This window comes from Lissotriton helveticus, chromosome 1_1, assembly GCF_964261635.1.
Source record: "Lissotriton helveticus chromosome 1_1, aLisHel1.1, whole genome shotgun sequence".
NCBI classification, from domain to species: Eukaryota; Metazoa; Chordata; class Amphibia; order Caudata; family Salamandridae; genus Lissotriton; species Lissotriton helveticus.
The window spans coordinates 1633220349-1633243075 of NC_136057.1; the positions used below are offsets into that span (position 1 = coordinate 1633220349).

Sequence of the window (22727 nt, forward strand, 5' to 3'; positions counted from 1 at the left end):
AGATCCGCCGTGTACAGTCGAGAAATACGAGAGACAGGAGATGCGCTGGGGGCGGGCTGCAAGGTGTGGGCCAGCAGTACTGGCAGACAGGAAGCCGCGGAGGACAGCAACCAAAAACGAAACCGAAAGTACCACGAGGGTTGCGATCAAGCCTCAGTGACCGTTGTTATTCAATTACCACTCGGGTAGTCCGGCAACTCGAGACCGTGGGCATCTGCCGGTGTAGGCCATAAAGTTCGAGTAGCAGCAAGTCCGGTGTCCGGTGGCCAAATCGAATTCCGAAAGACAATTTCGTATCAGCAGGGCTTCCGTCAGTCGAACCCGTCGTCTAAATCAGGATATTGAACAGGATAGCCGTAGGAGGTGGAAGGGGTCTCGGGAGCCCTGTGCTCACGCGTCCATCTTGGATCCGCGCGAAGCTCCTCCGCTAAATTGTTTTTTAATTGATTATGATCTGGTAGTTTCTTCAACAATAAATTGTTGCAAAATGATCAGAAAAAACAAGCCCTGACAAAACGAAAAGGCTAGCATACCATAAATGGAAACATGCTCCCTCCACCCCATCTTGTTATACTATAGACTGAACCTAAGCCTCCTTTCCATGATGGGGATTGTGTTAAAAGCCTCCCTGTTAATTTGCTGTGTCGCCCACCTCTCGGTGCCTCTATGACTTTCCCTGCTCCCTGCGGTAAAGTTGGTAGGCACGGGGAGGTTTCAGGATTGAGAGGGAGGGAGGGAGCTAGAAAATGGGAAGAAAGAGAGAGGACGAATACATGGAAGGAGAAAGATAGAGCAAGTTGGCGGTGCTAGGTTTACCCTTTTTGCCCGGGGGCTGTGGAGCATAAGATGTTAAGGTGGGGTATAGGGGCAAAGGTATCGTTTTTTAAGTTGTGACCATCTTAGTTTGTGAATGACATTACACCCTGAACTCATCCTGCTCCCAGAATAAAAACAACCTTTTGCATATGGTAAAGACCTCTGTTCTATCTGCTGCCCCAAAACTTGCCTGAGCAATGGACCAGTAACACAGAGTCAGGCCCACCCTAAAAGTCAGATATACAGGTATTTAATAGCATCAACTAATGAATAGATGTTAATTTTCATCAATGCACCAGACTGTGTGGAATATATAAAATCATTCAATCTGTAATGTCAGTTCTGAACACAAGACAACAGTTGTCATAAGCAGCTGCAAGTGTCAGTAGATCTCTCAAACCTATTCCAGAATTATGCATTAGCCAACATACAACATTCCACCGCTCCCGTCCTCAAAAAGACACACAAAACTCAAATGTCCATGTGTTTCCAATTCTAGGTCTTACACTATCATTCCTTCCTTGCATGTATGCAACTACAGACCATTTATTAGAAAGTTGACAGTGAAGTAACACTCATCAGGGACATCTGTAGTGATCTACAGATGACAAGTATGAAAGACAGCAAGAATCAAGTTCAAGAAGTCTTTATTCGATTAGTTCATCATAAAAGACATTAAAATACAATATATACATATAAAAACAGTTAAAACAAATATTAAATCATTGACAAGCTAATCAGCTTCTTGTACAAATATACAAACTTTACAAATGGACACGTGGACAACCATACATCAACAGGTTACAGGATACTAGGCAGGCAGTCACCATTTAGTTGTTTTTGATGAACCTGCTTCTAAGCACCCATGCCCACCCGAGAAATTTAGCAACCCCCACAACAATGAGGGGGTCCAAGTTGGTTTTTAGCAGTCTAGTTGCTTCTACAGCCAATCTGGTTCCTAGCTGTCTACATACAGGTTTAAGCCATTTGGCTCTGGGGGCAGAGTATAAAGGGCACACATACAACAAATGGTCCAGGCTTTCCCTAATACCTTGGCAGTTGGGACAAAAACCCGACCTTTCTAATCCCCATTTTTTAGTAAACTCCCCAATGGGAAGTGAACCGCATCTAAATTGGAAAAATAGTTTGCGGTCCAAGGGTTTAGTTATAGTGTCCCAAAACCCCCCTAACTTTGGTATGTCCTTGTGTACAATGAACAGTCCAGTAAGGCTGCTCGGGTTTGTTTCCATATACATATTGTGGGTCACCCAGTCCCAATAACATTTTTTAAGATCCTTTTTGGAGGGAAAATTGGCTGACTCAGGCGAGGACCACAGATCACCATGACCCAAGGCTAATAGGGTAGTCTTGAGGTCTCTGAACCATCCAATATTTGAGGCTCCAGGGCTATTTTTAACCTCCAGACAGGCTTCTGCATAGTAATGGAGTTCTGGCGTTGTCCACAGACGGCGCCAGAAGGTAAGAGGACGAAGTCTTGCTTGGTCTTCCACCGGGTGACACCCTAGGTCATAAAGGAGGGGAATTGTTGGAGTCGACTGTGGGAGACCTGTGGACAATCTTAGAAATTTGTTTTGGGCGTGTTTTAATGAATCCAAATTACTGCCACCCCATAGTTCCGCACCATATAGGATCGCTGAAAGAACCTTACCACCATAGATCTTAATAAGCGGAGACATTGGCCTCGTAAATGACCCTTTGTGTTCTTTGATCAGTGCTCCGCCCAGCTGTTTCTGTTTCATGGTCATAAGCTCAATCTGGTGGGTCCAACTCAAGGTGTCGCTGAAGGTGACACCTAGGTAGGTGAAATGTTTGTTTGCTCCAGGGGGATATCCCCCATGGTGACCCTGGCATTAATTTGCTTACGCCCCCTTAAAACCATAAATTTGGTTTTGGAGACATTCACCTCCAGCTCATGATCGCTGCAGAAACTCTCGAACCTTGACAGTGCATTCTGCAAACCCTGCCTGGTTCGTGAAATCAGGAGAGTATCATCAGCGAACATGAGCAGGGGGATTCTCATGCCAGCCAAAATTGGAGCATCCGTGGAAAAGTTGTCATAATACTTGGTAACTCTATTGATATATAGAGAAAACAAGGTAGGTGCCAAGACACAACCTTGCCTGACACCTTTTGCCACTGGAAAATTCTCTGTCACCTCACCCGGTTTGCCCCATCGCACAAATGCAAATGTCTGAGCATGAAGGTTCACTATAAGACGCACCAAAATGGGAGGCATGCCCATATCTAATAGGCAATTCCAAAGCCCGGCCCTCGGGACAAGGTCGAACGCAGACCGAAGATCCACGAAGGCGGCATATAAATTGCCTTTGCCCAAGGTAACCGTCTTCCAGTGCAAAAGCATGAAACGAAACGCCTGATCCAAGGTACTCACACGGGGTCTAAACCCAGCTTGGAGAGGAGTAAGAATGTTAAATTCCTCCATCCAAGCCTGAACCCTTGACAGAACAAGGCGAGTGATAATCTTCTGGACTGCATCTATTAAACTGATCGGCCGGTAATTCGAGGGAACCGACCGATCTCCCTTCTTGAAGATAGGCAGTATTTCAGCACCTGCCCAAGAGTCAGGAACCCTGGCGCCCACAGCCAGCGCATTTACCAAACGCACTAGATATGGTACCCATAAGTCCTGATCTTGTTGGAATAAGTCCGCTGGGATGCAATCCGGGCCGGGCGCTTTGCCCCTAGGGATGGCATTCAGGACAGACTCTACTTCTTTGGCCGAAAACACAAGTGTATCAGTAGTAATTGGCCAATTAATAGAGTCTTGCGTGATGCCATGACAACTAAATTGTTCCTCAAAATAAGACACCCATTTCTGTTGTTCAATGGATGCGGGACTAGGGCGGTCATCCTGAGACTGACCCCACCTAAGGAGGTGCCAAAAGTGTTGAAAATTCCTGGAGCCACAGGCCTCGGCTAAGAGGCACCAACGCTCGTCGTCCCATGCAGCTTTTGCCCGAAGTTTGGCTACTTTGTACGCCTTCCTACAGGTTTTAATTAAGGCTGAGTTCTTTAATTTCAAGGCCTTAAACAGAGACGAATGGGACTCTCGACAAGCATCGTTATACCAGTTTGCTGGTTTCTTACCCTTCCCCCTACCCTTATTAACAACAAATTTAACAAACATAGTTTTTAGAGATATGAACAAGCTAGCGTGGATATCTGTGATTTTTAAGATCGTCATTTCCTGGTTTTCACATTTGTCTATTTCCATTATGGAATTTGATACCAGGGTTCTGATCTTAGCACGTGCTTCCATATCTACAGAAACCTTTGGCCAACGCACCCTCCTCATGTCATTAGTTAAAACCACGGCCTCTTGTACAGGATTAGGCTGGCGATCAATCGGCCCTGCAAAGCTGAGGTCCTTCAATTCCGCTAAGAGTGGTTCATGGTCACTTTCTGGACGTGGCTCGACTAACATGTCCAGAACTAAATGCCACATTTTAATATCAACTAAGATATAATCAATGCGGCTGCTATGTCTGCCATTAAAGAAAGTGTAGTTACCCACCCTGTCAGAGCTTACGCGTCCATTTAGGGCACGCAGCCCCCAATTTAAGCAGAGACCTTTAATAAATGTGGCTGCTTGAGACCACTTAGTGATCGGGGGTAGCTCGAGTTGGGGAATCCCCCAGGTCAGATCCTCATCCTCGGTTAATAATCCATCCTCATTACCAAGTGGTTCAAAACAAGTATTAAAATCCCCCATAACAACCACATGACCAGTTAGTTGAGTGGAACCCAGGAAGTCATCCAAACAGGTAAGGGTGGATGACACACGACCACCCGCAATACCTCTTGCATATACATTGATAAGCAGTATGTTCAGCCCACTACTTGTTTTCATACTGATTATCAATATATCGGGGCAGTCAATAAAAACTTCCTTCACAGAAACACCTGCTGCCTGGCGAACCCAAATAGTAAGACCACCCATGGCCCTACCTCTTTGGCCTCTAACTGCTAGTTTGTTAAAATTCAGGAAGCCTGGAAAATAAACTGATTGGGTCGCCCAGGTCTCCTGGAACGACCAGACATCACCTTGTCGAATAAAATCAGCCCAATCAGGAATACATACGCAAGAATCAATTCCTGCAACGTTCCAACATCCCAAAGTGGTGCCCTTTCCACGTGATTGATCACACATTTTTGTTGCAACATTTGGATAGGGTTCATTAGACAGGAGAAAGGATTCAACATGCCCCACAGCATCTATAGCCGGACCATCCGTAATCAAACACATTGACCCAGCCATGCTAGTTGACCCGGAGCTTACTCCTATAGTATTAACATCATTGGTAGACAGGGGGGTGGGTACCAAAGTTGGTATGTCTGACTCTCCTCTACAAACAATACAGCCCTCCACAGATTGATAAAATTGATCTTCCGGACTTTCAGCAACATTTGGAAGGATACCCAGGACATCTCCTCCCCTCAAACACTCAGAGTTAGGAACATCAACCCTAGATGAAAGTGCTGGTCAATCATTAGTCGACAGCCATGATAGTGGGTCATATAGATTTCTCAAAGGGATATTCCAAGGCTTTTGAGACTGAGTAGACCTATTTGGAAAAGGGAGTGCTGGGAAGAAACCTGGGTACTGTTGTGTCTGTGTAAAGGCAGGTGTTATAGGAACCGATGGATACAGGGGCTTATTGGGGAATAATGGATCAAGTAAAACTGGAGGACCCTTGGGCTGGGTATTGATCTTAGCCCAACCTGGCGTCTGTACGGGACAGTTATAGTTAGATTGAATGTAGGAACGATACTGCGCCTCAGGATTGAACTGGAATCCATGGAAGTTAGGAGTAAAATTAGTCCATTTAAGGAGGCTTTTGGTATTTTTATTATTATTAGCAGGAGGTTGATCTGATGGATTGATCAGGGTCTCGGGGTAAAAATATGTAAGATTCCTCGTTGAGATCCCTCCCTCATTACTTCCTACATACCAATCAGAAAGATGGGATACTACTTTGTAGTCCCTAAAGTTAATAATAACTATATCCCCCTCTATGTCCTTGGGATGAACCCCTACCCACCGACATCTTCTGACTGTAACAATATCCCCATTAAGATGTGAAGGAAGGGGCCTATTTGTTTTCAGCCAAAAGATGACTTTGTTTTTTAAACTTTCGTTATTTTCCCTATCCCCTTCCGCAACTGGTGGCACACCCGTCATAACAATAACATAATTCGTAGAATCCGGGGGCAAATCAACATTTTTCTTGTGTGGAAGGGGTCTGTTAGTTTTGCCAGTGGGGTTAGCAGTTTTACCCATCCCATTCCTTATCTGTGACACAACACCCTTTTCAGATGGTTTATTAACTACCACCCTAGGATTTGCTTTAGCAGTACTTGCCGCTGTAGGGGGTTTGGCAGCTGGGACCAATGCTTTATTAGTTTTAGTAGCAGTATCAGTGTTGGCTACACTTTTGGTAGGTTTACTAATAGAACTAGTTGTAATGCCTACACCCTGGGATGGACCGGAAGGTATGTTAGGAGGACCCTTGGCCTTGTCCACGCTAGGGGCATGTGTAGGCTCAATGTTCGCCAGCAGGCGGTCCAATTTATCACCCAGTGTCCTAACACGCTCCAGCACAGGTAGCATGTATGATTTAATAAGCTTCTCTATGTTAGCATAGGACACCTCCTGAACCCCTTCACTAGGTAACTCAAGGGTTACCAACCCCTGTATATCTGAAACCAGTGGCGCTACGATAGATGGTAACACCAACTCGGTGTTTGGTTTAGATGGAGTTGGTGAAAGTAGCCGGCCACTGTGACCTTTCCTTTTTACCCCCCCCCCTTCCTCCTTCTTTTCCTCGGTGGGGAATGCACAACCCTTTTAGCCTCATCTGGCTTAGCTCTACTGTTACATTTACTCTTTGATGGTATACACTCGCCTGGGACTATACCAACCAAAGAGAGGTTGGGCAATATGGAACAGGGGTCCAAGTCAATAAGATTGTTAGAGGGGATATTTATTTCCACAAAACTAGAGTGATCAACCGGCGGGCAAACCAAGTGATCACCGCTAGTGGCATTAGCACAAAGCGGGGAAATAATTGGAAATCTAAATATTCTTGGGGTTTGATTAATGTCAGTAGCATCGGCCTCAATTGAGCTGAACCCTTGGGCAGCCATATCATGGGTAGAGTTTAAAACTGTTTGTGACTGCAGTGAGATTTTCTTTATCTGCTCAATTGATCGTCGACGCTCTGCTCTTCTCTCTGCTAGGGGTAGGTCCATATCTACCTCCTTGGTAGATTTTTAAAAAAATGTATCTAATGGACCTAGAACAGAGGTGCCTACACCAGGGGGGCGGAATGGCTCATGACAAAATCTGACCAGTTAGATTTTCACAACCCACTAACAAGAAAAAATGCAATAGGGTGATCAGAAACACAAAATGCCAGTATAAGAAGTAAATAACCTGGCCCGGCCCGGCCTCCTTCGGCCCCGGACGGCCACAGACGGTCCCGCCCTTGTCCCGGGCTTCTCCCGGCGCCCTCCCGCGCGCTCCCGCGAAGCGGGAACTATGTTCAGTTTTAATCAATGTCAGTGCCTGGCATTGGGGGGTGGACAGGGGGGTGTGGCCAGCGGGGAGAGCAGCCCAGGTGTGTGAAATGGGCGCGCAGGGGCTCCTGGAGACTGGAGTCCCTGCCTATGCTCGCAGCCCCGCCGGCTATGCTACCTGCCCGCTCCTCGATGCAAGCTCCCTGTAAATATGCAGATGCAGCCTCAAAGGACACGAGGCGCTGCGGGACCCGCGAAGCGGGTCCGGCGAGGTAGGCAAAGTCCTGGGTCCTTGGCAGTAAAGAAAGGGTTCACAAATCCCTCAAGGATGGTCGCCTCAGTTCGAAGAGTGTTGGCGGCAGGAAAATAAATTAAAAATGGTCCGTCGATTCCTCGGAAACAGCCGGCTTAACACTAGTGAAGCGGGGGGCGTGGCCAGCGGGGAGAGCAGCCCAGGTGTGTGAAATGGGCGCGCAGGGGCTCCTGGAGACTGGAGTCCCTGCCTATGCTCGCAGCCCCACCGGCTATGCTACCTGCCCGCTCCTCGATGCAAGCTCCCTGTAAATATGCAGATGCAGCCTCAAAGGACACGAGGCGCTGCGGGACCCGCGAAGCGGGTCCGGCGAGGTAGGCAAAGTCCTGGGTCCTTGGCAGTAAAGAAAGGGTTCACAAATCCCTCAAGGATGGTCGCCTCAGTTCGAAGAGTGTTGGCGGCAGGAAAATAAATTAAAAATGGTCCCAAGAATCATTACCTAGAGCAGTAGTAGCACCTGTCATATAAAGTGCTAACAAATTTCACAAGTTTCATATGAAGTACCATATATAAAACACATTATTATTATTGAGCATTATCGCACAACACAAACAAGGCACCACCTTGACCCTTTCAGAATGCTAATTAGCTAGTAGAAGGTGTTATCAATACATCAGGTATAGATACATAACAGGAAGTTCCTGTGTTTAGGTTTTGCCTGCACATCGCTTGCGCTGTGCTTGTGAAATCTATTGTATTTAATATAAATCTTAAAAGGGACTTAGATCCCACCCTTGCTTTTCATTGGTTTGTGTACTTGCCACTTAATTTTCCTCCTTTCCGATTGGCTATAGCATACTATTTCCTGTGTGTTCCTCGTGTGTTTCTCTTTTCAGTCTCCCATGGCCCAAGCCCTGTTTTCATCCTCTTTGGTGCAGCTTCTTTTTAGCGTCTCAGCCCCCTAGCGCTGTCCTAGCGCCGTGGGCTCAGCACACTGTTTTGGTTCTGTGGAAACCTTGTGATCCCACACTCTCTCTCTTGCTTATTTGGTGGGTTTTCATAGCGTGAACTTGACTTGAAAGTTTTGAAGCACTTAACATGCTCAACATGAGCACTAGTTATGCTGCAGATGGGCATATTCAGCAGGGTTCACCCGAACATCAGAGCCCAGCACTTGTTCAGATTGCAACTTCATTCAAACAACTTCATTCAAACAAGATTGGAACAAGTAACAGCATTATTTTGCGATGCTACCTGAGCACGTATTGTGGTCAGCATGTATTGATCTGTAAATGGTAGACAGGGTCGATACCCTCTCTACAGGGGCACTTAGTTACCAAAACAGTGTTTGTATAGCTGGGTTTTCATTCAGCAAATTTCTGGGAAGTTTCAGAAACAGAACAATTGGTGAACCAACCTGAAATTAGATTGGTTCTCATAGCAGTGACAGCATTTAGAATTTTATACTGGTCAAAGTCTGCTGGACCCTCAACCACAAGCCTCAGAAGCCCCATTCATAACGTAGTACTTATTTTTACCTTCACTCTGGCCATGAGTACTGGTCTTGTCTGTTTTCTTGCATAGGTTGCTGTAGTCATCACAGCAGTTGTTGAACTTGCTGCATTTTTTGTTGCAGTGGCATGAGTCCTTTTTGTTGTAGGCTTCGTCACACCTTCCTTTACAAGACGACTTGTCTGTGGTGTTGCGATATAGGGGAGACAAGTTTTTTAGTTTGCAAACAAGATCAACCAACCACACAATAACTGATGCGTTCATAGAAGCAGCATGCGTTAAGCAGTTACAGCTGTTGTTAGCCAAGAGCTTTTGATTTTACTACAATTAAATGTGCAATGTACTTACTAATGAGGTTTTCAGCAACTCTCTACATGCATTGGTCTGCATTCTGTCCTTCACATTTCCTTCCACCCACTGCTTCATTCAGCATGGGGCATAGGTCAACCCACTACAGCACTTGGCTAACTTCACAGCGAGTGATGACATTCTGCACTTTTACATAGAGCCTCCGCACACAATGTACTTCATTCTGTGCCAGTGTTTACTATGGCATTGAATGCTGTTTGAGTACAAAATATTTTTTAGTCTAAGTTTTGTTTTTAATTGATGATTATCCGGTAGTTTCATTAAGAATAACCTTTTGGAAAATGATTTAAAAAAAATAAAAAACAAGCGCTGACAAAACGAAAATGCTGCCATGACTATAAATGGAAACATGCTCCCTCCACCCCATCCTGTTATACTATTGGCTGAACCTAAGCCTCCTTTCCATGATGGGGATTGTGGTGAAAACCCTTCACTAATTACACCTTATTTACTCAGTGGCTTTGATTCTGGACTTGTTCCCACAAAGCGTGCCAGAAAATACACTACTATATATCAGAGAATTTATTTGACAATTGCTGGCGATGTTCTTTGTTCTTACTGACCTCTCTGCCGTGTTGGATTTTTTATAACTGAATTTTTTACAAAGCACTAACCTGGCTAAAATCTTTTGGTGCATTCGACAGAAAGAAAATGAAAATTCAGATTCAAATAAAATGATATCGCTTCACAATTTGAAGAAAAACAATAACCCACAACAATATATTCATAAAAACACTTAATTTTAAAAGAGATATATTTTTCACTCTTTTGTAAACAAAATATGTGTTGGGAGAAAGGGTATTTGAGAGCCACAGAGTAGAAGAAAAAACACGATTATCAATCTGCAACTTTTCAAAACGAGTATATATTCACTGGAGAAGAAACTTACTAAGGGCAGCCAGCAGTCATTGGGCAAACTTGAACTATTGCTGCCAGATAAGATGGGTGCTAAAACATCAATGCCTTATAAGTGAGGTAGGCTAACTGAAAGAGCTGTATCCATCTAAGGACGTCAAAGGTAAGGGTTTGAGTGTGGCATAATATGTTTTTATACACTAAGAACCCTGATGGGCCTGGCTACTTAAATGCTGAATGCCTCTGAGTAGTTCCTAATTTGAGCCAATGATTTCCGGTGCTCGGCGGCAGCACTTAATCGTCAACACCGGCGCTTATAGCGCAAACTCGACTCAAAGGTATTGGAGCGCTTTTCAACAGCACCAATCATTTTTAGTAGGCACGTGGAAATTAAGTTATTTGCCCAGAATCACAGAATGTTGAACCTATGCCGAGACTTGAATCTGGTTCCCCAGCTCCAAAGTTGGCAACTCTGGCTGTTACATCACATCCTCTCCCCACTTGTAGCATTTCATGGTTGGCAGTTAGTTCTGTTATTGGCGGCGCTATAGGAGCAATGGGCTTGGGTAAGCTGCCCCTTGACGAGAGCCCCAGCACTTATTTTTTCACAAATTAACCACTGCCTCTGAGTAGAAGAAGAGTGTGGTTCGAAAGACCTGCAATCACTGCACTGCCACCACTGAACAGGGATAGAAAGTGCACAGCAGTTCTAAAACCAGATCCAGGGAGTAAATATGTATTGGATTTTGGTACTTTCTTAATAATGTGAGCTTGCATAAGTTCCTGGTAGAATTAACCAAACAAGCATTTTAAACTTTCTGAATTAGTCCAAACTTTCTGAATTAGTCCAATACTTGAGGTTTTTGGTTATGAAGCGCTTGAATTAATGTCAGTTTAATTCCTTACCTGCGACACCCGACTTCTTCGAACAGTGATCATGGCTGCTCTCTGAGGAAGTTTCTATATCTGTATCAGAAAAGAGAAAAGCACATTCTTAAGTGAACGACATGCAGCTTTTATGCAAACTGCCGGCGGAGTTTGCAGAGTTTTTCCAACTCCGCAATTCGCTGGGAGAGCGGAGTTAATCCAAAAACTCCGATTTCGCTATGTGGCGCAGTTTGCCCCAGTCACCCACCCCTGAAGCCAGGCATTAAGCATGAATTTCACTGTTGCACGAGATCCCCTGCGCCTGGGCACAATAGCCAGCCTATTGTGAAGTCAGTCCTCTGAAAATAAGTGGGGCAGGAGGGGGCCGTTGGCACGTCTCTCAGCCGTAATCTCAAGAACGGGCACAAACTTCTGTGGCTCAAGTACCAGTAATATAATATTTCAGCTGCACACCTCTGAAAACGCACCAAAGTCCGCAACAGAAGCCTCAGCAGTGAGGCTTATAATATTTTCATCATCCCAGTTAACTTCAGACGGAACAACCATTTACCTTTTGTGGACATACCATGATGTCATCACGCAGCTACACGCACTGATGTCATATCCACCACAGAAGGCTGCTGCTGCTCTAATCGCAGGGCACCAATGCCTGGCGGAGTCTCAGTGAAGGTTTGTCTGGCACTGAAATGCAGGTACTATTAATGCCTTCTAAATGTGAGGGCCATACCCTTTGAATGATGCATGGAGCACTTGAGCGCCTAACCCCCCCCCCCCCGCTTTGACCTATGATGGTGGCTCAGAGGACTGCCGTTGGTCGTGCTCGGAGTGGGCCTGCTCTATGGGTGCAGGGCAGAATTTGTATGTGTGAACATGGCAGCAGGGTGTGTTGCCATGAAGAGGGAAGATTTTGGCAGGGTATGGTTCAACTCGAGGTCCTCTTGGACCCTCTACAGCGAGCTATTGTCTTCTACCTACACTCTCCTGTCATGTGCCATAATTATAGATAGAGCAATAACCTTTGATGTGAAACAGGCAAGAGACCTATACAATGTGGAACTAGAAAAACTAGGATCAATTCAAGCTTCCCTGCTTCATAAAATTATTTGATCCTTGATAAATATTTCATTTTACTGAACTTCTTTTTTTTAATTATCACTTATAAAAACATATTCAAATATGCAAGTTTAGGATATGTGCTGTACAGAAGCATCTTGTATTTAATTAAATAGATAATAATGTTGCTCCATCTAAGGATCTGGGTCACATATTATAAGGTACACATATCAAGTGACTTACCCTTTAATAAAGGCTTCCCGTTTTCCATTTTTACTGATTTTTACAGATAATAACAGACAGAAAACAGTGTGTTTCCTGTCTGTATTTTTGTTTCAAAGCGGAAAAATACTGAAAATTGTGCTTTTTTTTAGAAACTCTCCATGCTGTCTTTCATGAATTCTAGGCAACAGCGAGCAGGCAGAGAGCATGGAGGGTTAAAATCCAGGATGAGACTTCATTAAACACATATGTTAACATATATTTGTAGTATGATGCTAATATGTACCTGTGAGTGTAGTCTTTTGTTATACGTGGCTGCTTAGTTTGCTAAAACATGACAGGCATCAGGTATATATGAAATGTTTTTTTAAATTGTCTGCTTTTGTGATTTTAAACAACTAAAATCAAATAAAGCTTATTTTGAATTTGAATTTGACAGGCATCCATGTTTGAGTGCATGTCGAAGATTTATATAAACATGGAAATATACCATTTTACAGCTACATTTATTCTGGAAACAAAAAATAAATATGGATAAATACCAATAAGATGGGCAAAAAACTAAATATGTATAAATACAGACCGAAATGTTAAAAAATTAAATACCATAAAAACGGGAGCCCTACCTTTAATTCACTCATGGCATTGTTGTCAAGGTAGGGTGAGGGAGCAGGGATGTGTAAAAGCTATCACCTTTAATAAATGCCTTTTGCTGCAGTGATATATTCAGACGTATTAAGGTGAAACATTTCCACATGTAAAAGGATACACTTTTTTGAATTTTTCAAAAACATAATTATTTTTTTACCAGATCTTATTGCTAAGATTTACATGCTAAATATTTTCAAGACTCGACTTGTGCATGGGCTCGTAGAACCTAGCCAGACACTTGGCTAAGCTATGGCTTGGCTCTCCCTGTTAATTTGCTGGGGTGTCCACCTGTAGGTGCCTCTACAACTTCCCCTGCTCCTTGTGGTTAAGTGTAGCAGGCACAGGGAGACTTCAGGAGTGAGAGAAAGGGAGGGAGGTAGAGAATATGATGATAGAGAGAGGATGGATACATGGAAAGAGAAAGATTGAGGAAGTTAGCGGAGCTACGTTTAGCTTCTTTGCCCAGGTGCAGTGGAGTGCAAGGTGTTAAGGGTCTAGGGTCAAAGGTATAACTTTTTAAGTTGTGACCATCTTAGCTTGTATGAAGACATTTCATCCTGAGCTCATCTTGCTCCCGGAATAAAATCAACCTTTTGCATATGGAAAATTCCTATATGGTCTTTCTGCTGCCCCAACATTTTCCTGTGAAATAGACTAGTACACAGAGTCACACCCACCCTCAATGTCAGCTATAAATTAGCATCAACTTTTGAATAAATGTTCCTTTTTATCGACTCACCAGGCTGAGCGGAGTAGATAAAATCATTCAATCTGTAATGTCGGTACTAAACAGAAGACCACTGTTATCATAAGCAGCTGCAAGTGCCATTTAATCCGCAAACCTATTCCGGAATTATGCAGTAACCAACATACCACATTTCACCTCTCCCGTTCTCAAAAAGACACATCAAACTCAAATGTCTATGTGTTTCAAATACTAGTTCTCACACTATCATTCCTTCCATGCATGTATGCAACTACAGACCATTTATAAGAAAGTTGACAGTGAATTAACATTCATCAGGGACATCTGTGGTGATCTACAGATAAGTATGAAAGCCAGCAAGGAACCATTACCATGCATAATAATATCACCTTTCATATCAAGTGCTTAAAAATGTCACAAGTTTGGTATGAAGGACCATATATAGAAGAAATTATTATTAATGAGCATTATCACACAACACAAACAAGGCACCACCTCATCCCGTTCAGAATGTTAATTACTATTAGAAGGTGTTATCAATATATTAGATATAGATACATAACAGAAAGTGCCTGTTTAGGTCGAGCCTGACAGCGCACGCCCTGTCTGTAAGAGATGCAGTAATCACTAAAAGAGCTTTAATCCAGGCTGCTACTCACCATAGGCTGAGTGGAGCAGCGCTCTTCTTTGCTGTCTCCTGGTTGGTTCCCACACCCGCTAGATCACTTCCGTTTGTAGCTCAGCAGCATCGCTCAACTACATATTAATTTTCCTTAACTAGCGGATGTCTTCTTTCATACAGGTATTACTTATTGTTTCTTTTTTATTTAATTTAAATTAGCAGTGTGCGCTGGAGGAGGTAAACTGAAAGGCTAAGAATTACATATCACTGGATGTTGAGCCGATGCTCGAACACAAATCCTCAGCTTTGGAGCCGGCAGCTCTGACAACAGCAACACAGTATCTCTCTCTCTTTGATTTGGGAATATCATGCCACAAAATAACTGCTTTTGGCGTGAACACAAATAAAGCCTGTTTTCTAAGGGGGGATTTTGGGGAGTAGCTGACCATAGGGAGCTCTCCCCCAGGCAATTTGGGATTGGCGGGCAGGGGGCGGGCTTAAGGCTCTCCATTTTGTTTTGGGCTTCTTTTATTTGTAGCCGAAACAAAACCCAATTATAAATGATTTGGGCTCCTGCTGCCAGCCACCATTTTAGGTATGGTGACCTGGTGGCTGGTAGCGTCTGGCGTAGATTCGTTTTTGAGGTAGTTTTTGGGTGCTGCAGAATTTTTCTGGACTTTGCTAAGGAAGTTTTTGTAGGGTTAATAATCTTTGCCTTACCGGTATGATGAAGGACTATCGTGTGTTGGAGGCTCTTAGGCTCCTCAGCAAGGCTTGGAGGATGGACCTCGTCATAGGCGAAGCGGCGGGCTAGCACGCCCGGCGCGGCAGGTCTCTGAGGGTTTAGCAGCTGCCATGGCTGCCTGCACATTTCCAAAATGTCAAAAGGTATATCTGGTGAGTGAGAGGGGCCACCGCGTGGCAAAAGGGCGCCCTGGGTTCGGGTGTGCATGCTAATGAGCCGGGAAGCGGTACCATCATCTGAGGTGGTAAGCAGCTCTGCCGGAACCTGGGGCGGGCCCCCAGGCGCGGGTGCAAAGCCCATTGTGAGGAGGGCGGCTGTCTATGGGGAGCCACGGGAGCCGTTGGCGGCATCGGGGCTCAGCAAAAGGGCGGGCTCAGCGCCTGTGGTTAATGAGCGGAGTGGCGGGGCGGGGCGGCCGAGACAGAAAGCGGCAGAAGGCTTGCAAGACTTCTGGGCCTGGATCCCCGAGTGCGGGAGCGGGTGGGCCGCAGGTTTCCCTCACCCTGCTGGTTTGTCTGGGAAGGGAGGACGGGGCAGCTGGGAAGAGGGTGGTGGGCGGGCCTCTGCTGCTTAGGCAGATTTGGTTGCCCAAGGTTCGGGCGATGAGGGACTAATTATGGCACCGGTGATGGGCCCTCAAAAGGAGCTCATTTATGGAGCTGGGTCCGATTTGGTATATCTTAGGGTTATGTCTGCAGGGCCATCACGTCATGCAAAGCTGCTCTCTGGGCTGTCAGAAACTGGTTCTTTGGGGGAGTTCAAGGGGGGACGGTGAGTCGGCCCAGTTGGGGGGCTGGGAGGGTACCCCAGGGGTGCCACTTATCTAGGGGGAGATAGAGGGGGCTTACAAGGCTGCCACTCTGATCAGGTGGGCTGGGGCAGGGGACTCTAGCGGGTGGCGTGGGAGATGGCGGACTGGGGGAAGTGGAAGGGGTCGGGGGTAGCGGGCAGGGGTCCGTGAATGATACTGCAGGCGAGCTGGATCCGACGGGGGGGACCAGGCCTGGGAGGGTTTGGACATTTCTCAGCTTGGTCTGAGAAGGTGACGGGTCTGGACAGGGTGGGACACGAGGACACGCAGTTGGCACGGGGGCCCTTCAGAGGTGAGCGGGCCGGCATGGGAGCAGGTTGGCGGGGTTCACAGGGGGGGGCAGGGGGGAGGCTCGGGGTAGGGGTGCAGGTGGCGGGGGGATTGGGAGTCAGGCCCTGCCTCTCCCATGGTGGCTGCCATGCTGGAGTGGAGCGAGGAGGAGGAAGGGGGGATTCCCCCACAAGGGACGGGTAGAGAGTTCAGGGCAGGTCCGTCATATTCGGGGGGTCTCGTGGGGGTGAGTTAGTGGGGGATGCGGGGCAGGGGTGCAGAGGTCAGAGGTGAGAGACCTAGCATATCAGTCCTAATGTTTTTGTTGCCGGGCAAGGAGCCTCGCGGTGCAGCTGACTCGGCAGGGCTAGGGGCAGCCCACGGGCACCAAGGTGAAGGGAGGGTGGAAGGGAGGAGTGGGTGTTTTTTGGGGGCGTTTCGACTCTCTGAACTTTTGGGCAACAAGGGTGGGGGTTTCGGTGGCAGGATGTGATTCCATGGGAGTCAGGTATACATGTTTGGTTGGCTAGATCTAAAATGGACCAGATGGGGTGAGGAAGGGGGTCAAGTTGGAAGCGGCAGTGCCAACTGCGAAGTGCCCGCTACAATGGGCCCGTCGATGGCGATCTCTGTCAGGAGGTTCTGGGGAGGAGGCGGTGTTTACACACGAAAATGGGCAGAGGGTGACGGAACATCAGTTGCTCATGGTGTTGAGGAAGGCCTTACACAGCATTTGTTTGGATGGGGCTCATTATGGGACGCATTCTTTCTGGAGCAGCAACTGAAGCAAGCAACAGGGGTTGGACTCAGGATGACATAATGCGGCTGGGGCAAAGGTCATCGCAATTTTTTCAGCGTTATGTTAGACGGGATGCAGGGCAGGCACAGACATCATCCCCCTTTTTGTGAATCTCATTCTATTTTTTCTCATTTCAGGTTCAGTGTTCGGCCCCCAAGCAGAAGAATTTACCATCTGAATAGTGGGCCACTCGTTTATCAAATGGGCTTATGTCCAGGCGTGCCGGAGATATTTTGCTGCACATTTGGGTTTTAATGACCGTTTGTCTAAAATTGTATGTAGGGGGAACGGGGGGATGCTCTGGAAGGAATTAATACCTTGTTTGAACAGGTGGATGGTGAGGGGAAGGTATCCGTATGTTCTGTTGATCCATTTAGGTGAGAATGACTTGTGCCGGAACAAGGGCGTTGTCTTGATGAGGGCAATGAAAAAGGATTTGTCACTTCTGAAAGAGCAGTGGTCAGGATGCCATGTGTAGTGGACGGAGTTGGTGGAGGGGTGCTGTGAACCCTAAGGCTATTGACAAGGCTCGGCGGAAGGTAAATACTGAAATGTCCAGGTTTTATAGAAGCGTTGGCTTTGGGAGAGTCAGTCACAAGGAAATTTATTTTGATTCAGATTCAGTGGAATTTTTTAGAGATGATGGGGTGCATCTATCAAGGATCAGCATGGATCTGTATTTACTGGAAATTAGGGAGGTTTTGTTGAGGTGCTTGAACGTCCAAAAGCATTCCGCATGAAGAGTAGGTTGACTGTCTATTTGGGGGGGCAGAAAGGTGGGGTAGATTTTCTTCCCCACTTTCTGGATGGAGGGGGTTATTGGAAGAGGTTTTGTGGTCATTGTTAGTTTGGGTTATCGACAGAGAAAGGGTAGGCAGGTTATTTTTATGTTCGGTTAGACATGTTGGTTGATTTATAGTTGTAAAGAGGCAGGCAGGGGAGGTTGGTTAAGTGAAGTGTTGAATTAAAGGGGTTATAGTTTAATGCAATGCTTTATATTGTCTTGTAATGTTATAATGTCTGGGTGGGTTCAAGCAAATCCTAGGGGCGGGGCACAGTCAGGGGTGAGGCTGGTGGTTGTATTAGTGAGGTTTTTAGTTTTGTAAGGCAGTTGTCAGGGACATTTTATGTGATGTTCACCTGTTTCAATAGGGCAGCCTCTTACACACAATTCCTTGGTTTGTGGTCTGCTCCCACCCCTCCGCCTCCCTCCCAAGGGGGGTTTGGGGGGTAGCTGACCATAGGGAGGTCTCTCCCCCCCGGGCAGTTTGGGAGGGGTGGGCTTCAGGCCCAACATTTTGTTTTGGGCTACTTTTATTTGTAGCCCAAACAGAGCCCAATTATAAATGATTTGGGCTTCTGCTCCCAGCCACCATTTTAGGTTTGGTGACATGGTCGCTGGGAGTGTTTGGCGTAGATTATTTTTTGCCCTCCCTCCCTAATTTTCTCTTTTGGCGGGATGTAGGATTTGTCTTTCCTCTTTTTTGTTCGGTGGCTTTTGTTGGGACAGGTGCGCAGGGATTTTTGGGTCTGTATTGTCGCTTGGAACAGGTGCAGTGCGGGGTTATTGGAAGTTTGGCAGGGTTGGCAGAGGTTTTGTGGTCATTGTTTAAGTTTGGGTTATCGACAGGGAAAGGATAGGCAGGTTATTTTTTAGTTCGTTTAAACATGTTGGGTGATTTACAGTTGTAAAGAGGCAGGCAGGGGAGGTTGGTTAAGTCAAGTGTAGAATTAAAGGGGTTATAGATTAATGAAATGCTTTGTTTTGTCTTGTAATATTGTATGTCTGGGTGGGGGCGGGTTCAAGGAAATCTTACGGGCAGGGGCGGGGTCAGGAGTCAGGTTGGTGGTTGTATTAGTGAGGTGTTTAGTGTTGTAAGGCAATTGCCAGGGACGATTTATGTGACATACACCTATTTCAATAAAGCGGCCTTTTACACACAATTCCGTGGTTTGTGGTCTGCTCCCCACTCTCCCCCTCCCTCCCAAGCTCACCTTGTTCACTTTAAGTTTCACAGGCTCTCGCTACTAATCGAATGAGAGCCAACGAGGGGTGAGTTGTGGGTGTGGGGTGGAGCTGGGAGTTGTTACGGGGTTTCATCACACCCCCTCCGCCTCCAGCCTTCCTTGTATTTTCCCTCTTCCTTGCAGTTTTCACTCTTGCCTCATATTTTTGCAGCTGCAGGTTGAGCAGAGCTGGGTCTTGTGATTTAGGGAAAGAGCAGTCTGGTGGGGCCTTAAGATTTCACAAACATCCGACTCTCTGATGTGGGAATGCTGAATCACATAATTCAGCTTCGAGACTCAGTTCCACTTACTTTGCAAAAGAATGCGCAAGTCCAGCTGAGAAAAGCCTGGTGAGAGATGGCAATTATTGGTTTCTTTCTTTGTATTTTCCCTTTTAATCTTTCTTTGCTATAGCAGCACTCTTCCGGCTTCAAGTTTGCTTCAGGAGCGGGTTTTCTGGTGTTTTGGGTTCAGATATTACTTGTGCTTGTATTATTGTCCCCTTGCAGAGACAAAACTTTCATTTAAAGTCATTTTCTCCAAACGAAATGGAAAGGTGATAGCTGGGAGAACTGGCTTTGGGCAACAGTGCTAGTCTAATGTAGACCCAGACAGTGCCATGTTGAGTTTCATGGTATGCTTTTTAATTTCTTTGCCTCAGATGGGATTTTTAATTGTTGTGTGGGTGTGTTTTTTTAACCTAGTGTGGTCCTACAAGTGGGTGATACGTCTTTAGGTGTGTGAGGTGTATGAAGTGCTTCTTTAAGTTTGTGATGTCATCCCAACTGTTTCTTCAGGTGTGTTAAGTTCTCTTAGGTGTTTCATGGTTTTGATGTCTACTGGAGGTACTGAGGTAGATGCATCTTCTCATTTGAGATAGCACTTCAGGATTGTAATGTTATCTGAAGTATTTCTGTGGATGTATAGCCTGTAATGAGTGAGATTCATAGGTAGGTCTGCAACTTCCTTGGAGATGCCTCTTCAAGTATGCTGATGTACTCTTAGATGCCTCTGAGGCATGTGAAGTTATTTAGATTGTCATTATGCTTGTGAAAGCCTCTGAGAGTGTTTGTTACATGTTCTGTCTTGTATAATTGCTTATCAGTTGTGATATCAGAGGTTGTTGTTCAACCTTTAATTGTTTTAAGATGGGGTGATTTAATGGTAAGTGTTTTCTAAGCTTGTACCTCACGTTTATTTTCTCTGAGAGGGATTTTGGGGATCTAGCAGTAGTATATGACTCATCTTTGAGGTGAACGACTTGTAGGTTTGTGGCCATATTTGAGTATATAGTTCAAGAGTGTTGTGTATTCTGATTTGATTATTCAGGTCTGTGGTATCATTTTAGGTGCTTCTTTGGGGGAATAACGTTCTCTGAGGTGATTCCTTTGGTGTTCTGTAACTGTTAAAGGATATCTCAGAAGTGTGATATGAATACTTTTGTAAGTCAGTGGTGAATTGATTCTATATGAGTTAATTGTACTCAGTGGTGATCCCTCAGTAGCTTTTCGTTTTAGTCTAGTCCTACCTGTCTATTGTGCTTCTTAGAGAGCCGATAGGACTGGGTGTTTCATTTGTGATAATTTAGCTATGTTGCAGCCCTAAGGGGGTTTCCTGCTGTTTTTGCTGCTTCAGGAGTCCGATTTTCTGAGGTTTATTCGGTTGTTTGCTTCATTTGATGTGCTTTTATTGCAGCGTAGTCTCTTTGCGATTGCTTTTAGACATTTAATGTAGTCCTAGGTGTTTCATCAACGAATGGCAATTCCAGTGCTTAATTTGTGCCAGTGGTTTCCGGTGCTTATGTCTGTCTGCCCCATGGTGGCACTGTTAGCCTAATTAAGAGATGAGAACAACAACAGTTATTCATTCCAGGTGACTAATACCTGCTGTCCAAGCTATTCTTATAGCTTTGGAGCCTGGAAGAGACTGGATTGTCACACTTGTAGGAGTGATGGTTAGAAGTTGTGTTGCTACTGTTGTTGGCAGAGCTGATAGGAGCAACGGGTAGTGAGAGCTGTGGCAGACGCTTGATGAGGGCCCTGGCACTTATATTTTACAAATTAAGCACTGGCGCAATTCTGGTTATATGCACTGCTAATGCGAACGAGTAAGTTACTCTGTGAAAAATGCCAGAGGTGGGAACTCTGGCAGGACTAATTCGTAGGCCAAGCCTTGCAGTGCAAGCATTTAAACGAATCTGAAAAAAACGTAAGCATGTTTGGGGAGCATCCAAGGGCGATACCAGTCAAACACAAAGACATTTTGTTCTTATGGTCTCCAAAGAGTTAACAATTCACCCATCTATCTCCTTTCAGTGTATGAGCCCAGCAGGCTCCTGATGATGACCTCACTGTTAGTCACATAATACTAATGTTGTAATTGTTTTCCTAACGGACCAAAGATGGGAGATTTCCTGGGAGCATTGGGATGTGCTTGCAAAACAGACAGTTTTATTTAAGTTTATTCAGATTTTCCAAGTAAATTGCAGTTCAAGGAAAAAGAGCAAATCACTTTAGTAAGCATTATTGCAAAAATAATAATCCGAGCTAAAGCAGACATCTTTGTTACTTTACTACATTTTAGATCCTCTGGTTGTGAGAATTTAAATAACTTGCGGTTCTACAAGGTCTGTCCTACCACGCCCTTGGAATCATTGTAGTATTTAGTATGTAGTGTTTTAAGTTGCATGCACTGTTGACATAGATGGACCGCTTCACAAACAAGCATTTGAAAAGCCAATAGCTCGCGTCCATGCAAGAGCTATTGGCTTTGTCAATGTGTTTTAGCCAAGCTGTACTACAGTGCAGGAAAAAAACACTATGACTCGACCAGTCTGGATTATACAGATAGCTCTTTTTAAGTTTAGTCTAGCGTCAGCGCGCATGCACTGCTCGCTCTGCGAGGCAAGCTGTATTAGGGTATGCGCTAGCAGCCCTGCCTAGTTTCCGCCCATATTTGTCATTGGCTTTGTGTCATTGTCTTTTGTAAATACTGCCTTCCGATTGATTATGAGGCTTGTTAGTCCCTCCTTAATACCGTCTTGTCTCCATTTGTGACCGCCCATAACAACTGGTCCTTTTACTTGGCTTGTTACACGGTCGGCTTTATCTAGTGGGTGAGCACTAGTTTGTTTATGGGCACTTATGGAGACAATGGCGGCTGCTTTTTGTTGTATTTGCATGCTGAGCAAGGTGCCCGCTTTAGGAAAACCGCGTTCAGTTTACATGTATTTGTTTTTTAAACATTAATATTGAGCCCGGCGCCTGCTTCAGGGACACTGCGCTCTCTTATTTATTTTTTTTTTTTTACTTTCATAATAAGCGAGGTGCCCGCTTCCGGTACACCGCACTGAAGCAGGAGCATCTTTGGCTTCTTTGCTACCCACTCCCTCCCCTCAGCCAGTCTGCTCTCGCCTCCTCTATTGGCACCCTCCCTCCTTCGCATGACGGGCAGGGTTTAGGGGCAATCTGAACAAGTTAAAACAAGCATTGCAATGCAATAGGTGTCGCGTTTACACAAGTTTGAGCTATTGGCATTGTAATTTACAATGCCACTTTATTTATGTTTTTAAAACATAAATAAAAGGC

The 22727-nt window shown here is 45.3% G+C and overlaps 1 protein-coding gene across 4 annotated transcripts in view; it reads right to left on the minus strand.

The window, feature by feature from the left end:
• LOC144829437 (uridylate-specific endoribonuclease-like) overlaps positions 1–22727 on the minus strand; it is a 270796-nt gene that overhangs the window by 123006 nt on the left and 125063 nt on the right. For 3 of the 4 annotated variants that reach the window (XM_078688592.1, XM_078688610.1, XM_078688582.1), the window contains 2 exons: positions 11273–11332; positions 9169–9324 (listed from right to left, as the gene is read on the minus strand). In XM_078688592.1, the coding sequence (XP_078544718.1) occupies positions 9169–9324; positions 11273–11332 (216 nt within the window). The remainder of the gene's footprint in view (positions 1–9168; positions 9325–11272; positions 11333–22727) is intronic. The other variant, XM_078688602.1, reaches the window with a different exon arrangement.